The sequence below is a fragment of the Pelobates fuscus genome, chromosome 1 (assembly GCF_036172605.1).
Source record: "Pelobates fuscus isolate aPelFus1 chromosome 1, aPelFus1.pri, whole genome shotgun sequence".
Taxonomy (NCBI): domain Eukaryota; kingdom Metazoa; phylum Chordata; class Amphibia; order Anura; family Pelobatidae; genus Pelobates; species Pelobates fuscus.
This window is the reverse complement of record NC_086317.1, coordinates 3,138,959-3,155,588: the sequence shown is the minus strand read 5'-3', so window position 1 is coordinate 3,155,588 and position 16,630 is coordinate 3,138,959. Positions and strand designations below refer to the sequence as shown.

General features: G+C 45.4%; 1 protein-coding gene across 1 annotated transcript in view; it reads left to right on the top strand.

The window, feature by feature from the left end:
- The window catches only part of VANGL1 (VANGL planar cell polarity protein 1), a 78,084-nt gene extending 72,650 nt beyond the window's left edge, over positions 1–5,434 (top strand). Inside the window, exons 6-8 of the mRNA XM_063445800.1 lie at positions 248–365; positions 3,581–3,815; positions 4,457–5,434. Of these exons, the coding sequence (XP_063301870.1) occupies positions 248–365; positions 3,581–3,815; positions 4,457–4,708 (605 nt within the window). The 3' untranslated portion in view covers positions 4,709–5,434. The remainder of the gene's footprint in view (positions 1–247; positions 366–3,580; positions 3,816–4,456) is intronic.
- The last annotated feature ends 11,196 nt before the right edge of the window (positions 5,435–16,630 follow it).

Genomic DNA, 16,630 nt, shown 5'->3' with positions numbered 1-16,630 from the left:
GTGATAACTGACTGCACCTGATCTCACCCACCGATAGCTCTCCTGTAAACTAGAGGGATGGAGAACACATTGATCTCACCCATAACTCTCCTGTAAATATTTGATAAATATTTAAAGTGTGGGCAGTATATATACAAAAATAATTTATTAAAGAGTGATCTTTCCAGACTGGTTGACCTAGAGAATGGGTGCAGACACTTTGAAGCTTATCAAAGGATTTCTCTTTAATGGTCTCTCCCTCCCACAGGTCCAGAAGAAAGTACAGTCAGACAATCTCAATCTCTTATCTCGACTTCATCCAGTTACAAGGAGAGATATTATGAAGAGGCTGAATATGCTCGCAAGGTCCGCAAACGTAAAGCCAGGTGAGAAAGCTTGGTGTCTGTCCTGTAATCTCCTACGGAGTGATTATAATGAACATATCAGGATTGTCTTCTCAATATAGAGCTAAACAGGGGTTCAAAACTTCTTTCTCCCATAGAGTAATATTGTGTCTGTCTCCCATACAGTAATATATATATATATATATATATATATATATATATATATATACACACACACACACACACACACACACATACATACATACACCAGAACGGATATAGTAATATACAAGGTATGTATGCCCAGCCAGTGTCCCCATGTCTCCCAGTGTCCCCTAGTCTCCCAGTGTCTATGTCCCCATGTCTCCAAGTGTCTCTATGTCTCCCAGTGTCCCCATGTCTGTATCCACAAGTGCCCCCATGTCTCCCAGTGTCCCCAAGTGTCTCAGTGTGCCCTGGTGTCTCAGTGTCCCCTGGTGTCTGTGTCCCCTGGTATCCTAGTGACAAGGGAAACACAGACATGGGGAGACGGGGAGAAATGAGGACACTAACACACTGCAAGACTAGGGGACTGGGCGTCCAATTCTTTGGACGGACATGCCCCCTTTTTGGGCATGCTCGCCCCTTTTGGCAGTTCTGCTCACGTGATTCGCGTCAGTGGCCCACCCTTTTACCCCGCCCATTGACTTCCTGCTTCACTGGACACTGCTGTTAGGGGGTATGGATTTACTTGAAAGATGAAAGCATAAATTAGAGAGAGATTAGCATAGAGTATGTGTATTCTTATAGCTGCATCCTTTGAGTTTCCCTCCAACACCATCTCCATCAGATACATGACACTTGGGAGGTATGACTGTTTTAGTGTTTTTGGTTGATAAGATTCTGTAATTAGGCCCCATCATAATTGTCAGCACCAGGCCCACTGGGCTCTTAATCTGGCCCTGGAGAGGAGACTAGTTACAAGCAAACATCTAACATACTCATCCTCTGTGTCTGAGAGATAATTACATGAGCACACAAACATACAATTGAATTATCTCTACGTACAGAAGCAGGCAATATAACAAACCTGCCCCAAAAAATAACCCCAAAACACATGAAAACCCCACAAAAGCCAAAATATCTGGGTGACCAACATATCCATAAATCACCCAGATCGGTTCACGGGTTCGGGATTTCCATGGAAGTCATAATTTTGACCGACTGTGCACATGGTCCTATGCCCAAAACAGTTCCATGAAATCAGTGCTAACGGTCGGTAGAGTTCGGTAGTTTAAAACCGAGCAAACTACCAAGCGAAATCCATATTTCTACCCTGGTACTATTGTGTCAATTGGGCTTAACAAGCTCCTGGGTGGTCTCTGGTCCGTGCGATTGTTCGGTTCCCGAACAACATAGTCCCAAATCACATGAACCGAGTAGTTTGTAGGGTATTTTGTATGGCCCATAATCCTGGGGCAGGAGACTGGCTAACAGGCTCCTCCAGGAGCTCGTGGCAAACGACCAGACCACAGGGCATTTGTCACAGGTGCCATTGGCATGTGTGGGGGAGATTAGCACTGTAACGGATCACCTGGCACCCCGACTGGGTACCTCCTTTGATGGATGCTCCTAGCGCTTCCTGAGGGCTTCAAGCACTCCAGCCGACACCATAACCACCGTAGACTCCTTCAGAGAGCAAGACAGGAACAAGCTCTTACAAGAGCTTAGTAGTGATATAGCAAGAGAGTATGACTAGCATAGCAATCCCTTGTAGCAGATTCCCACAATAAGAGACAGCACTCCAAATTGAGGGTGAAGTAGAACTGAAGTTTTAATGAAACATTTTACACAACTCATACTGCCCACAGGGTTTTGAAGAACAACCAATCAAACAAGTAATATATAGTAAAACACAATGGGCTAACTTAATTATCACAGGCAGGAAAACACACAGTTTTACACAATATTCATAACTTTAAAAGTATACATCATATTCACATAAACGTACATTTTCAGAATCAGCATACTCCAAATACAAACATATGTCAAAATCATACAAATTGGTCCAGTGGTTCAAAAGTTAGATGGAAGTCCTATTTGACCGACTGCAAGCATGGCTTGGGTGTGGTAAGCAAATTATCTAGAGCATACAGAAAATATCTCTATTCACAACAACAGCAAAAGTACACAAACATACATAATTCCTATCATTTTGAACAGAACCCTCACATTCTACCTATCCCTAGATAGCTTGGATCTGAGCGCTCAATATATACGAACAGCGCTCAGATCCCACGAACACAGTCAAATCGCCATGGGGTTTAAGTTTAGCAAGGACTGAAATAGAGCTTGAGGAGGGACAAAGCAGCCAGTTTCAATTAAAGGGCCAGAACAGTCTTTTAAACACCAATACAAGTCCATAAGCCCCAATACTGTTTTTAAAGTGCCCAATCTCCCAGGGGCCATAGTCCCAAGGCATGAGGCTGACAATCAGTCCCCACCAAAAACTAGTGGTGAGGTCCCTTTCGCCACAGGCACCACTCAGGAATCTGGGGTTACAGACAGAGTCAAACAGTGATAGTCAGTGAAGGCTGGTTGACCGGGACTTCTGTCAACGTGAAAAAAACAAAACAGGGAGCTAATTTAATTACAGCTTATTTTGGCAGTAGTCCATATGAATACTGAGAGAGATAAATAAATGCAGTATTTTCGCACAGATTGTGCCATTCTTCTTCAATTATTTAACATATTTTATGGTTTGGATATAAACGGCCTCCCCTGTGTGACACCACAGAATAATGTGAGGAATTTGAGTGATAATATGTGGAGGTTGTTCACGGTCAGTGTGACATGGTGAGAAGACACTGGGTGGAATGTAGGATTGCTCTCATTGTGACAAAGTTAGGTGATTAGTAGAACCCTATGTTTGATGATCTCAGGGTGACCAAGTATAGAGGGTAATGAGTAGGACACTAGGTGGGATGTAGGACTGCTCTCGGGCGGACAAAGTTGGGTGATGTGTAGAATAATATGTTGGATGATCTCAGGGTGACCAGGTAAAGAGGGATGATGAATAGCACAAAGGATATGAAGGTGGAGGAGTGCTGGGTAGGATGTAGTTAACCTGCTCACATTGTGACATGTGGTATAAAGGGTTGGATGAGGTGTGGAATGTGTTGATCTATTGGTTTCAGAACTTGATACTGGCTACCATCTTGGCCATGATAATGTGTCTTTTCAAATAAAAATATTTTTTTTCTACTGTATGCCCACAGGTTGGTAATCTCCATAAATGAAGCTTTCTGTCAGTTACAGCGTTTGTCTGAGCAAGATAAAGAGGGGAAGAGTCCATATGTACTACACCCAAGAGATGCTGCTCAGAGCGTATTTCCACTGATTGCTCAGAGTCTTCAGCGTTACCTGCGCACAACACGACAAGCTCACCTGCACAGCATGGAATCCATCATACAACATCTAACGATGTGCCTGACGCACAACATGTCACCACAGGTGAAGTCCTAGATTTATTCCTGGAGTGAATCAGTGAGTGGTCGGATGGGAAATTACTCTTGTGCTGTGTGCTCATAGCGTTCAGCTTCTAATTCAATATGCAGGTAGCCAATGACTGTAAATATGTTTTCACGTTTATATCATCATGTATATCTTCTGTAAATCATGCATGGCTTGAGCCCACATCGACCCATTCCATACAGCTTCGTAGACAGATCTCTCTATACATGGCAACTAAAGATTCTGTGTTGGATGGTTCCTGTTTAGCATCATTGAAGTTCCATGTTATTCTAGGTTTTTAATGGAGCTGAAAGACGTGTAATTATTACATATGATTTTTTTTATAATTATTAGTTTATCCATTAGACAACCCTCATGTTCTGTTAATGAACTTATAATGTGAATTCTCAACTAAGCAAACGCACCCAAACCATGGGGTGGGGCGGTTGAGTAAAAATGGGAGCCAAACAGTTAAAAGTTATATAACATTTTATGGAAGCAGTTAAAACAAGACCCACAAACAAGACCTACAGACAGCAAAATGTATATTCTACTGTGCTTTAAATACACATCTAAAACATTGACAAAATATAGAATTCACTCTACCTTGTTAAGTAATTTTAATCATTTCTTTACCACAGGCCTTTCTGGAAGAATATTTGCAGCCAGGTCCTCTTGTTCAATACCAGACGATCCCCACAGGGGTCTGGACTTTGGTGAGCGAGGAACCAGTAACACGACCCATACGATCAAATATGACATTCTGTCTGCAATCCACAGACTCTAATCTGGTGGTGACTGTGAGTGGGGTTCCCACGCTCAGACTAAATGAAACATTCATCCCTCCAACCTCGCACCGCTTCACTGTTACGACTCCTGATCTAAATCTGTGAGCTCTGGTAGCCAGAGAACCTTATTCTCTTTTAACGATAATGACACTGGCTCAGACATATCCCTGACTATGAGATCAAGAGCCAAAATAACCCTGGCAGTGGAGAAATCCGCAAATACTACACGACAGGAACTGTTCCACGATTGAGCATGCCTTTGTAATGGCAATACAGTGAGAAGAAATCTCGATACTAATTTCCAAAGGAAGGACCTTGATAGACATTAACAATGGATGAATACTTGCAAATCATCCTTTGCTCCAAATGTTGCGCATACCAATGTGATAAGGATTTATATGTTCATTGTTTGTGACTGATATCAATATATACAGCATATATGCTAATATGTAACAGTGAGTAAATATTCCACTCATATAGTATTAAAGTAACACACTGTGCTCCCCACTAATCCACTATATATCTGACTGGCTGTTCTAGGTCAGCGATGAGGTATGTCAGACTGGCTGTTCTAGGTCAGCGATGAGGTATGTCAGACTGGCTGTTCTAGGTCAGCGATGAGGTATGTCAGACTGGCTGTTCTAGGTCAGAGATGAGGTATGTCAGACTGGCTGTTCTAGGTCAGTGATGAGGTATGTCAGACTGGCTGTTCTAGGTCAGCGATGAGGTATGCCAGTTTGGCTGTTCTAGGTCAGTGATGAGGTATGCCAGTCTGGTTGTTCTAGATGTCAGGCTGCCAGGTCAATTACAGATTCACTTTGAGACTTAGCGACTAAAGTTGAGTGGACACCTGAATTTTCGGGTTCGGCCGAACTTCGGCAAAAAGTTTGAGTTCGGGGCTCGAACTTGACCCGAACTTGACCCCAAACCCGAAACCCATTGAAGTCAATGGGGACCCGAACTTTTGGGCACTAAAGTGGCTCTAAAAAAGTCCTGGAAAGGGCTAGAGGGCTGCAAAAGGAAGTAAAATGGGGATAAGAGTAGGACAAGTGCCCTGCAAACAAATGTGGATAGGGAAATCACTTAAAATAACATAAAATACATAAAAATAATAATCTTGAACTAGGAGGAGGAGGTGGATGTGGAGTAGGAGGTTGAGGAGGCAGTGACCGTGGCGGTGTAGGTGGAAGCGGCGGTGGAGAAGGAGGAGGAAGCCAACACTTTTTTTATTTTTTATTTTATTGGGGTAGCCCCCAAAATATTGGGACATATAAAAAAAGAAAACAAAGAATAAGTGCACTTGAGTATGGCTGGGTGAGGACGGTATAAATGTCTATTCCGCACAAGGTACAGACAAGTCTGGTGGGAACCATGCCTGGTTCATGTTAATAAACATGAGCTTGTCCACATTGGCTGTGGACAGGCGGCTGCGCTTGTCTGTGATAACACCCCCTGCCGTGCTAAACACACTTTCAGGCAATACACTGGCTGCAGGGCAGGCCAGCACCTCCAAGGCATAAAGGGCAAGCTCAGGCCATGTGCCCAATTTGGAGACCCAGAAATTGAATGGGGCAGACCCATCAGTCAGTACGTGTAGGCGTGTGCACACGTACTGTTCCACCATGTTGCTGAAATGCTGCCTCCTGCTAAGACATTCCATATTAACTGGTGGTGCTGGTTGTTGTGGCGTGCTGACAAAGCTTTTAACATTTCGGCCATGCTAACCCTGTGTTCTGAGGTGCTGGCGGTGCCCCAGCTGCATTGGCGACCTCTTCCTCCTCCTCTGCCTTTGCCTTGTGTTTCCACAGAGCCCCCGGTGTCAGTTGGGAATGCCCTCAGCAGCGCGTCTACCAGCGTGCACTTGTAGTCGCGCATCTTCCGATCACGCTCCAGTGAGGGAATTAAGGACGGCACGTTGTCCTTGTAACGGGGATCCAGCAGGCTGGCCACCCAGTAATCAGCACAAGTTAGAATGTGGGCAACTCGGCAGTCGTTGCGCAGGCACTGCAGCATGTAGTCGCTCATGTGTGCCAGGCTGCCCAGAGGCAAGGACAAGCTGTCCTCTGTGGCAGGTGTATCGTCTGTGTCCTCCGTATCCCCCCAGCCACGCTCCAGTGATGCCCACAAGCTGCGTTGGCTGCCACCCTGCTGTGAACATGGTTCCTCCTCCTCCTCATTTAGAACTGTGCCCTGGCTGGACAATTGTGTACCTGGCCTATGCTGGTGCAAGAGCCCACCCTCCAAGCCACTTGTTAATGACTGTTAATGGCAAGATAACCGTGGAAATGACCCCTCTTCCTCCTCCTCTTCCTCCTCCTCTTCCTCCTGTGCCACATCCTCTTCCATCATCGCCCGAAGTGTTTTTTCAAGGAGACATAGAAGCGGGATAGTAATGCTGAGAACGGCGTCATCGGCACTGGCCATGTTGGTGGAGGTATGTAGAAGAGGATAAAGGTCAAGCTGACTGCCTCAATGAATATTTGTGTTCATTATTTAAAGATGAAAATGAAGGAAAGGGACCTCAGTTAGGAAAAAGGACAAATTAGTAATTTATTACATGTGAGTTTACAGAGGAAGAGGTTCTATTTCAACTGTCAAAAAAAAGTCAATGGGACCTGATGGAATACACCCAAAGTTATTAAAAGAGCTTAGTGGTGTACTAGCAAAACCATTAACAGATTTATTTAACCAATCATTGTTAACAGGAGTAGTCCCAGAAGATTGGAAGTTAGCAAATGTTGTGCCCATTCACAAGAAAGGTAGTAGGGAGGAGTTGGGCAACTATAGGCCAGTAAGCCTTAATTCAGTAGTGGGGAAAGTAATGGAAACCATGTTAAAGGATATGATTGTTGAACATCTAAAAACACATGGATTTCAAGATCAGAGACAACATGGGCTTACTTTAGAGAGATTATGCCAAACTAATCTTATTGATTTTTTTGATTGGGTAACTAAAATAATAGACCAGGGTGGTGCAGTAGACATTGCTTACCTAGATTTCAGTAAGGCTTTTGACACTGTTGCACATAGTTACATTTTACATAGTTAGATAGCTGAAAAGAGACTTGCGTCCATCAAGTTCAGCCTTCCTCACACCTGTTTTTTGCTGTTGATCCAAAAGGCAAAAAAAAAAAAAAAAACCCAGTTTGAAGCACAATTTTGCAACAAGCTAGGACAAAAAATTCCTTCTTGACCCCAGAATGGCAGTCAGATTTATCCTTGAATCAAGCAGTTATTACCCTACATTGAAAGATTATATCCTTGAATATTCTGTCTTTGCAAGTATGCATCTAGTAGCTGTTTGAACATCTGTATGGACTCTGATAAAACCACTTCTTCAGGCAGAGAATTCCACATTCTGATTGTTCTTACAGTAAAAAAACCTTTCCTTTGCCTTAGACGAAATCTTCTTTCTTCCAGTCTAAACGCATGGCCTCGTGTCCTATGTAAAGTCCGGTTTGTGAATAGATTTCCACACAATGGTTTGTATTGGCCCCGAATATATTTGTATAATGTTATCATATCCCCTCTCAGGCGACGTTTTTCTAAACTAAATAGGTTTAAATTTGTTAACCTTTCTTCATAGCTGATATGTTCCATTCCTTTTATTAATTTTGTAGCCCGCCTCTGCACTTTTTCTAGTGCCATGATATCCTTCTTTAGAACAGGTGACCAAAATTGCACAGCATATTCAATATGTGGTCTTACCAGTGATTTATAGAGAGGCAAAATGATATTCTCGTCCCGAGAATGAATGCCCTTTTTCATGCATGACAATACCTTACTGGCCTTGGCCACTGCTGATTGACATTGCACATTGTTGCATAGTTTGTTGTCTATAACAATTCCCAAGTCCTTTTCGTGTGTTGTTATCCCTAATTCACTTCCATTAAGGGTATACGTTGCTTGTGTATTCTTTACGCCGAAGTGCATAACTTTGCATTTTTCAACATTAAATTTCATCTGCCATTTGAGTGCCCAGTCCTCCAGTCTATCTAAATCCTTCTGCAGCAAAGTAATATCTTGCTCACATAGAAGGCTTATCAATAAATTGCAATCTTTAAGTTTGGATTCCAATATTGTTGAATGGGTAAGGCAGTGGCTGAGTGACAGGCAACAGAGGGTTGTAGTCAATGGAGTATATTCGAAGTTTGGGCTTGTCACCAGTGGGGTACCTCAGGGATCTGTACTTGGACCCATTCTCTTTAATATTTTTATTAGTGATATTGCCGAAGGACTTGATGGTAAGGTATGTCTTTTTGCTGATGATACTAAGATATGTAACAGGGTTGATGTTCCAGGAGGGACAAGCCAAATGACAAATGATTTAGGTAAACTAGAAAAATGGTCAGAGTTGAGGCAACTGATATTTAATGTGGATAAGTGCAAGATAATTTGTCTTGGACGTAAAAACCCAAGGGCAGAGTACAGAATATTTGATAGAGTCCTAACCTCAACATCTGAGGAAAGGGATTTAGGGGTAATTATTTCTGATGACTTAAAGGTAGGCAGACAATGTAATAGAGCAGCAGGAAATGCTAGCAGAATGCTTGGTTGTATAGGGAGAGGCATGTATGTACGTAGTGGGCATTGGATAGCATTCCCTTCATCCCCCACAAAACCATAACGTACCCCTTCAAATAACAACAGACAACTTCTTGGAGAAAACAGGCCACAGCATTTATTAACACAACCAAATACTGTATAACTCCTTTAACATATAACGAAATAATCAATATCATAAATTAACAAACAATTTGCATATAGTCATACAGTAACCAAAGAAACTGTCCTTGCCAATCTAACTTCCCCAAGGCTCTCACCTCCCCCCCTCGGCATAATAAAAAAAAAAAATCTTCCTTTTCAGGGCTCCCCACCAACTCGGTGGGGCCCAACCATAATGCTCCCCACTGGTCGACTTACAACCCAGTGGGGACACGTCCAACCTAGTACCTCCTTCAGGTTCACCATAAGAGACAGGGGGAGGATGAGACCCGGCCATTATCCCCCTTTTTCATCTAATCTACCAAACCATCCCTTATTTGGCAAGTTCACACCCCCGCCTCGCTGTGACAACCCCCCGGACCCAAAGCAGCAAAGGGAGGGTGGGCGGGAAACTTGTTGCTGGCCCGGCTCCTAAGTGGCACTGAGGTCAGTCTGATCTGTCACCACCCACTTCCTCACATCTCACACTCCCACAAGTAGCATATAGCCAATCATGCATTATCCATCCCACACTCATACATGTGCCCCTGTCCGCTAAGCTGTGCACTCTCCCTGGGGCCTTTAGCAGTAGAAAGAGGGAAGTGCTCATGCCATTGTACAGAACACTGGTGAGACCTCACTTGGAGTATTGTACGCAGTACTGTAGACCGTATCTTCAGAAGGATATTGATACTTTAGAGAGAGTTCAGAGAAGGGCTACTAAACTGGCTCATGGATTGCAGGATAAAACTTACCAGGAAAGGTTAAAGGATCTTAACATGTATAGCTTGGAGGAAAGATGAGACAGGGGGGATATGATAGAAACATTTAAATACATAAAGGGAATCAACACAGTAAAGGAGGAGACCATATTTAAAAGAAGAAAAACTACCACAACAAAAGGACATAGTCTTAAATTACAGGGGCAAAGGTTTAAAAATAATATCAGGAAGTATTACTTTACTGAGAGGGTAGTGGATGCATGGAATAGCCTTCCAGCTGAAGTGGTAGAGGTTAACACAGTAAAGGAGTTTAAGCATGCGTGGGATAGGCATAAAGCTATCCTAACTATAAGATAAGGCCAGGGACTAATGAAAGTATTTAGAAAATTGGGCAGTCTAGATGGGCCTGATGGTTCTTATCTGCCGTCACATTCTATGTTTCTATGTAGTACTCGAAACAGCGCAACATGGCACAAAGGTCTCGCATGGAGGCCCACTCATTGGTGGTGAAGTGGTGCTGTTCCGCAGAGCGACTGACCAGTGCGTGCTGCAGCTGAAACTCCACTATCGCCTGCTGCTGCTCGCACAGTCTCTCCAGCAAGTGCAAGGTGGAGTTCCACCTTGTGGGCAGGTCGCATATGAGCCAGTGAGCGGGAAGGCCGAAGTTACGCTGCAGCACAGACAGGCGAGCAGCAGCAGGGTGAGAACGCCGAAAGTGCGCACAGACGGCCCGCACTTTCTGCAGCAGCTCTGATATAGCTGGGTAGTTTTCCAGGAATTTCTGCACCACCAAATTCAGCACATGCGCCAGGCAAGGGATGTGCGTCAAACCGGCTAGGCCCACAGCTGCTACGAGATTTCGCCCATTATCGCACATCACCAGGCCGGGCTTGAGGCTCAGTGGCAACAACCACAAATCGGTCTGATGTTCCATGCCCGTTCACAGCTCCTGTGCGGTGTGGGGTTTTTCCCCCAAACATATGAGTTTTAAAACAGCCTGCTGTCGTTTCCCCCTGGCTGTGCTGAAGTTGGTGGTGAAGGTGTTACGCTGACCGGATGAGGAGGTGGTAGAGGAGGAGGCAACAGGAGGCAAAGAGAAATGCCCTGAAATCCTCAGTGGCGGAAGGACATGTGCTATCCGCCTCAGGCGCAGCTGCCACTACATTTGCCCAGTGTGCAGTTAGGGAGATATAGCGTCCCTGCCTGTGCTTACTGGTCCACGTATCAGTAGTTATGTGGACCTTGCCACAGATGGCGTTGTGCAGTGCACACCTAATTTTGTCCGCCAATTGGTTGTGCACCGCCATCAGGTATTTAAAACTGTCCGTCTCCACCAAATGGAATGACAGCATTTCAAAGGCCAGGAATTTTGAAATGCTGGCATCCAGGGCCAGGGATCGTGGGTGGGTAGGGTGTACTTCCTCTTTCTCTCTAGTGTTTGGGAGATGGATAGCTGAACGCTTCCATGGGACAGTGTGGAGATACTTGGGGACGGAGGCGGACATGGTGGCTTTGCTGCCACATCCTCTGTTTGCGGGGTCGCAGGTGCCACTGTCACTCCAGAGATGGAGGAAGACGCCGAGACAGCAGCAGAAGAGTAAGCAGGAGGAGCCTGAGACCTTTCTTGGTTTTGTAGGTGCTTACACCACTGCAGCTCGTGCTTTGCATGTAGATGCCTGGTCATGCAGGTTGTCCTCAGGTTTAGAACGTTTATGCTTCGCTTCAGGCTCTGATTGCACAGCGTGCAAACCACTCATGTCTTGTCATCGGCACATTTTCTGAAGAAGCAGTTGGCATCTGTGTTTCGTCATCATCAGAGACGTGCTGCGGTGGTCCTTGCATGTCCACATCCTGAAACATAAGTGGTTGTGCATCAGTGGACTCAATCTCTTCCACTTCTGGGGCAGGGCTAGGTGGATGGCCCACGGAAACCCCACCAGCAAAGTCGTCAAAAAATGCTTGGCTGATTTGCAAAGACAGATGGCCATGGGCTGCAGGTTCCAACTCTGAGCTTTCAGCAGGGGACCGGGTGGGAGACAGTGTGAAGGAACTGGAGGCACGGTCAGCCACCCAATCTACTATCGCCTGTACTTGTTCTGACCTCACCATTCGTAGAGCGGCATTTGGGCCTACCAAATAACGCTGAAGGTTCTGTCGCCTACTAGCACCTGAGGAAGGTGTTTCACTTGTGCGTATAGCTGGCACAGATCGATCACGTCCTCTCCCTGCAACAGGAGCTCCACCAACACCAGCAGCACCACAACCAGGGCCACGTCCCTTATTTGACGCCCCCCCCCCCCCGATTCTTTGCGTTCACCCACCAAACTAGCAGATGGTTTATGTCAGGCGACAATGTAACCGCCAATAGTCAACAATTAAGTTCACTGACAGTAAGGCAGTGCCGGTGTCCTAAAGAGAAAAAAATTCTAGAGGTCACACAACAGTGTGACAGGCGTAATTAATAGTTACTTCATCGTCTCAAAAAATGTGAATTTGTCAAACAACAATGTAACAGTAGTATTTAACGGTTTTATTGGACTGCAAGAAATACACCGTAGGCCGCAAATGTACAATTTAGCACAAAAAAAAGTGATTTCTTAAACCAACAATGTAACAGTAGTATTTAAGGGTTTTATTGGACTGCAAGAAATGCATTGCAGGCCGCAAATGTTCTATTTAGCACCAACAAAATTAGAATTTTTCAAAGTGCGATGTAACCAGAGTATTTGACGTTTCTATTTCACTGTCAGATATGAAGTGCACGCCCCAAATTTACTTTTTAGCACCGTCAAAATTTGAATTAGTCAAACTGCAATGTCACAGCAGTATTTGACGTTTCTATTTGACTCTCAGATATGAAGTGCCTGCCCCAAATTTACTTTTTAGCACCAAAATGTGAATAGTTTAAACTGCAATGTCACAGCAGTATTTAAAAATGCCTAGATGTTGCCCACTGAGCTACCAGAACAGGATTAAAGTAACGTGCCTGGCACACATGCACTTGCAAAAATGGCCTCCAACGCCCACCTAACAAACAGACTGATTGCTTATTTCTCTGTGGCACTGGGCTCAGGGCTGGGTACAAAAATGTAGTATAGCACCCACAAAAATAATCGCTGTAGTTTGCAGATTCAACACCAGAATTCTTTCCTAATCTGTCCCTCACAGCTGCAGCATCCTCTCCCTACACTAATAAGAGCTCATGTGACGTGCGGCGCTACGTGACTCCAGCTTATACAGAGGCTGAGTCACATGCTGCACTGGCCAATCACAGCCATGCCATTAGTAGGCTTCCCTGCAGCTTTTCAAAACGCGCCATTAAATTGCCGAACACCGAACTCCAACCCGAAATGTTACTAAAATATCCAGGTTTGGGTTCGGGTCAAAAAAAATCATAATGTTCGGTACGAACCCGAACTTTACAGTTTGGGTTTCCTCAACTCTATTAGAGACCCATAGGATTGTACATAGGGCTGAATTCATTCTGGTTAAAAGATGGTTTGGTTTTATTTAATATTCATAGTTCGCATTCTGGATGAAGAGCTCAGCATTTACTTGTTGCATAAACTTTGCGTTAGGTGACAAGATCAGCTCGCACATTTATTATACAAAAAGTGAAATCAGTATTCCAAAAGGTTTAACCACTTCATGTCACTGATTCCTTTTCAAATGCAGCAATATCTGACACAGAGGCAAGGCCGGCGCCGCTTTCTTAACCTAGCATGCTCTGGTTATGATGAAAACCTGTGCAGTGTAACCAGGAGGTCTGTGGGTATATCACCACCCAGGGGACACAAGGATTTACCTCTTCAAACTACTGCTCACTTATCCAGACATGGAAATATCTTCACCGTTCATGTCTTAAAAATATTCATCTTGGATAGGAATGCACGGATTCTGTTTATGGGCTCTCATTTATCATTTCACCATAAAATAGGACTTTTGTAGTAATAATGGTGCCAGGAGACCTCTGATGCCTCCCAGTTGAGCTGCTTTAGACAGTTTGATACTTATCTGGGTCTGATACCACTCGACTAGACTTCCTTTACAGCATTTCCAAAATGAAACCCGCCAGTTTCTACGTGGGCAATGTTATGGTGTCCAGACTGTCCTTTAAATCTGACTATAAATCACAGGCACAATGGATTCAAAGCAGATCGTTAATGTTATATTTACCTATCGCTATATGTAACAAATAGAAATTTGTAGAAAGTAGAAATCCACACCTCTTTCTTTACCCTGTAACTTGGTCCTCCATCTTAGCTCCCTGTCAGCCGTTGTTATACGCTCTGTCCTGTAACTGGGCGCCTCCATCTTAGCTCCCTGTCAGCCATTGTTATACGCTCTGTCCTGTAACTGGGCGTCTCCATCTTAGCTCCCCGTCAGCCATTGTTATACGCTCTGTCCTGTAACTGGGCGCCTCCATCTTAGCTCCCTGTCAGCCATTGTTATACGCGCTGTCCTGTAACTGGGCATCTCCATCTTAGCTCCCTGTCAGCCATTGTTATACGCTCTGTCCTGTAACTGGGCGTCTCCATCTTAGCTCCCTGTCAGCCATTGTTATACGCTCTGTCCTGTAACTGGGCGTCTCCATCTTAGCTCCCTGTCAGCCATTGTTATACGCTCTGTCCTGTAACTGGGCGTCTCCATCTTAGCTCCCTGTCAGCCATTGTTATACGCTCTGTCCTGTAACTGGGCGTCTCCATCTTAGCTCCCTGCCAGCCATTGTTATACGCTCTGTCCTGTAACTGGGCGTCTCCATCTTAGCTCCCTGTCAGCCATTGTTATACGCTCTGTCCTGTAACTGGGCGTCTCCATCTTAGCTCCCTGTCAGCCATTGTTATACGCTCTGTCCTGTAACTGGGCATCTCCATCTTAGCTCCCTGTCAGCCATTGTTATACGCTCTGTCCTGTAACTGGGAGTCTCCATCTTAGCTCCCTGTCAGCCATTGTTATACGCTCTGTCCTGTAACTGGGCGTCTCCATCTTAGCTCCCTGTCAGCCATTGTTATACGCTCTGTCCTGTAACTGGGCGTCTCCATCTTAGCTCCCTGTCAGCCATTGTTATACGCTCTGTCCTGTAACTGGGCGTCCCCATCTTAGCTCCCTGTCAGCCATTGTTATACGCTCTGTCCTGTAACTGGGCGTCTCCATCTTAGCTCCCTGTCAGCCATTGTTATACGCTCTGTCCTGTAACTGGGCGTCTTCATCTTAGCTCCCTATCAGCCATTGTTATACGCTCTGTCCTGTAACTGGCCGCCTCCATCTTAGCTCCCCATCAGCCATTGTTTTACGCTCTGTCCTGTAACTGGGCGTCTCCATCTTAGCTCCCCATCAGCCATTGTTTTACGCTCTGTCCTGTAACTGGGCGCCTCCATCTTAGCTCCCTGTCAGCCATTGTTATACGCTCTGTCCTGTAACTGGGTGTCTCCATCTTAGCTCCCTGTCAGCCATTGTTTTACGCTCTGTCCTGTAACTGGGCGTCTCCATCTTAGCTCCCCGTCAGCCATTGTTATACGCTCTGTCCTGTAACTGGGCGCCTCTATCTTAGCTCCTGTCAGCCATTGTTATACGCTCTTTCCTGTAACTGGACGTCTCCATCTTAGCTGTCCGTCAGCCATTGTTATATGCTCTGTCCTGTAACTGGCCGCCTCCATCTTAGCTCCCCATCAGCCATTGTTATACGCTCTCTCCTGTAACTGGGCGCCTCTATCTTAGCTCCTGTCAGCCATTGTTATACGCTCTTTCCTGTAACTGGGCGTCTCCATCTTAGCTCCCTGTCGGCCATTGTTATACGCTCTGTCCTGTAACTGAGCGTCTCCATCTTAGCTCCCTGTCGGCCATTGTTATACGCTCTGTCCTGTAACTGGGCGTCTCCATCTTAGCTCGCTGTCAGCCATTGCTATACGCTCTGTCCTATAACTGGGCGCCTCCATCTTAGCTCCCTGTCAGCCATTGTTATACGCTCTGTCCTGTAACTGGGCGTCTCCATCTTAGCTCGCTGTCAGCCATTGCTATACGCTCTGTCCTATAACTGGGCGCCTCCATCTTAGCTCCCTGTCAGCCATTGTTATACGCTCTGTCCTGTAACTGGGCGTCCCCATCTTAGCTCCCTGTCAGCCATTGTTATACGCTCTGTCCTGTAACTGGGCGTCTCCATCTTAGCTCCCTGTCAGCCATTGTTATACACTCTGTCCTGTAACTGGGCGTCCCCATCTTAGCTCCCTGTCAGCCATTGTTATACGCTCTGTCCTGTAACTGGGCGTCTCCATCTTATCTCCCTGTCAGCCATTGTTATACGCTCTGTCCTGTAACTGGGCGTCTCCATCTTAGCTCCCTGCCAGCCATTGTTATACGCTCTGTCCTGTAACTGGGCGTCTCCATCTTAGCTCCCTGTCAGCCATTGTTATACGCTCTGTCCTGTAACTGGGCGTCTCCATCTTAGCTCCCTGTCAGCCATTGTTATACGCTCTGTCCTGTAACTGGGCATCTCCATCTTAGCTCCCTGTCAGCCATTGTTATACGCTCTGTCCTGTAACTGGGAGTCTCCATCTTAGCTCCCTGTCAGCCATTGTTATACGCTCTGTCCTGTAACTGGGCG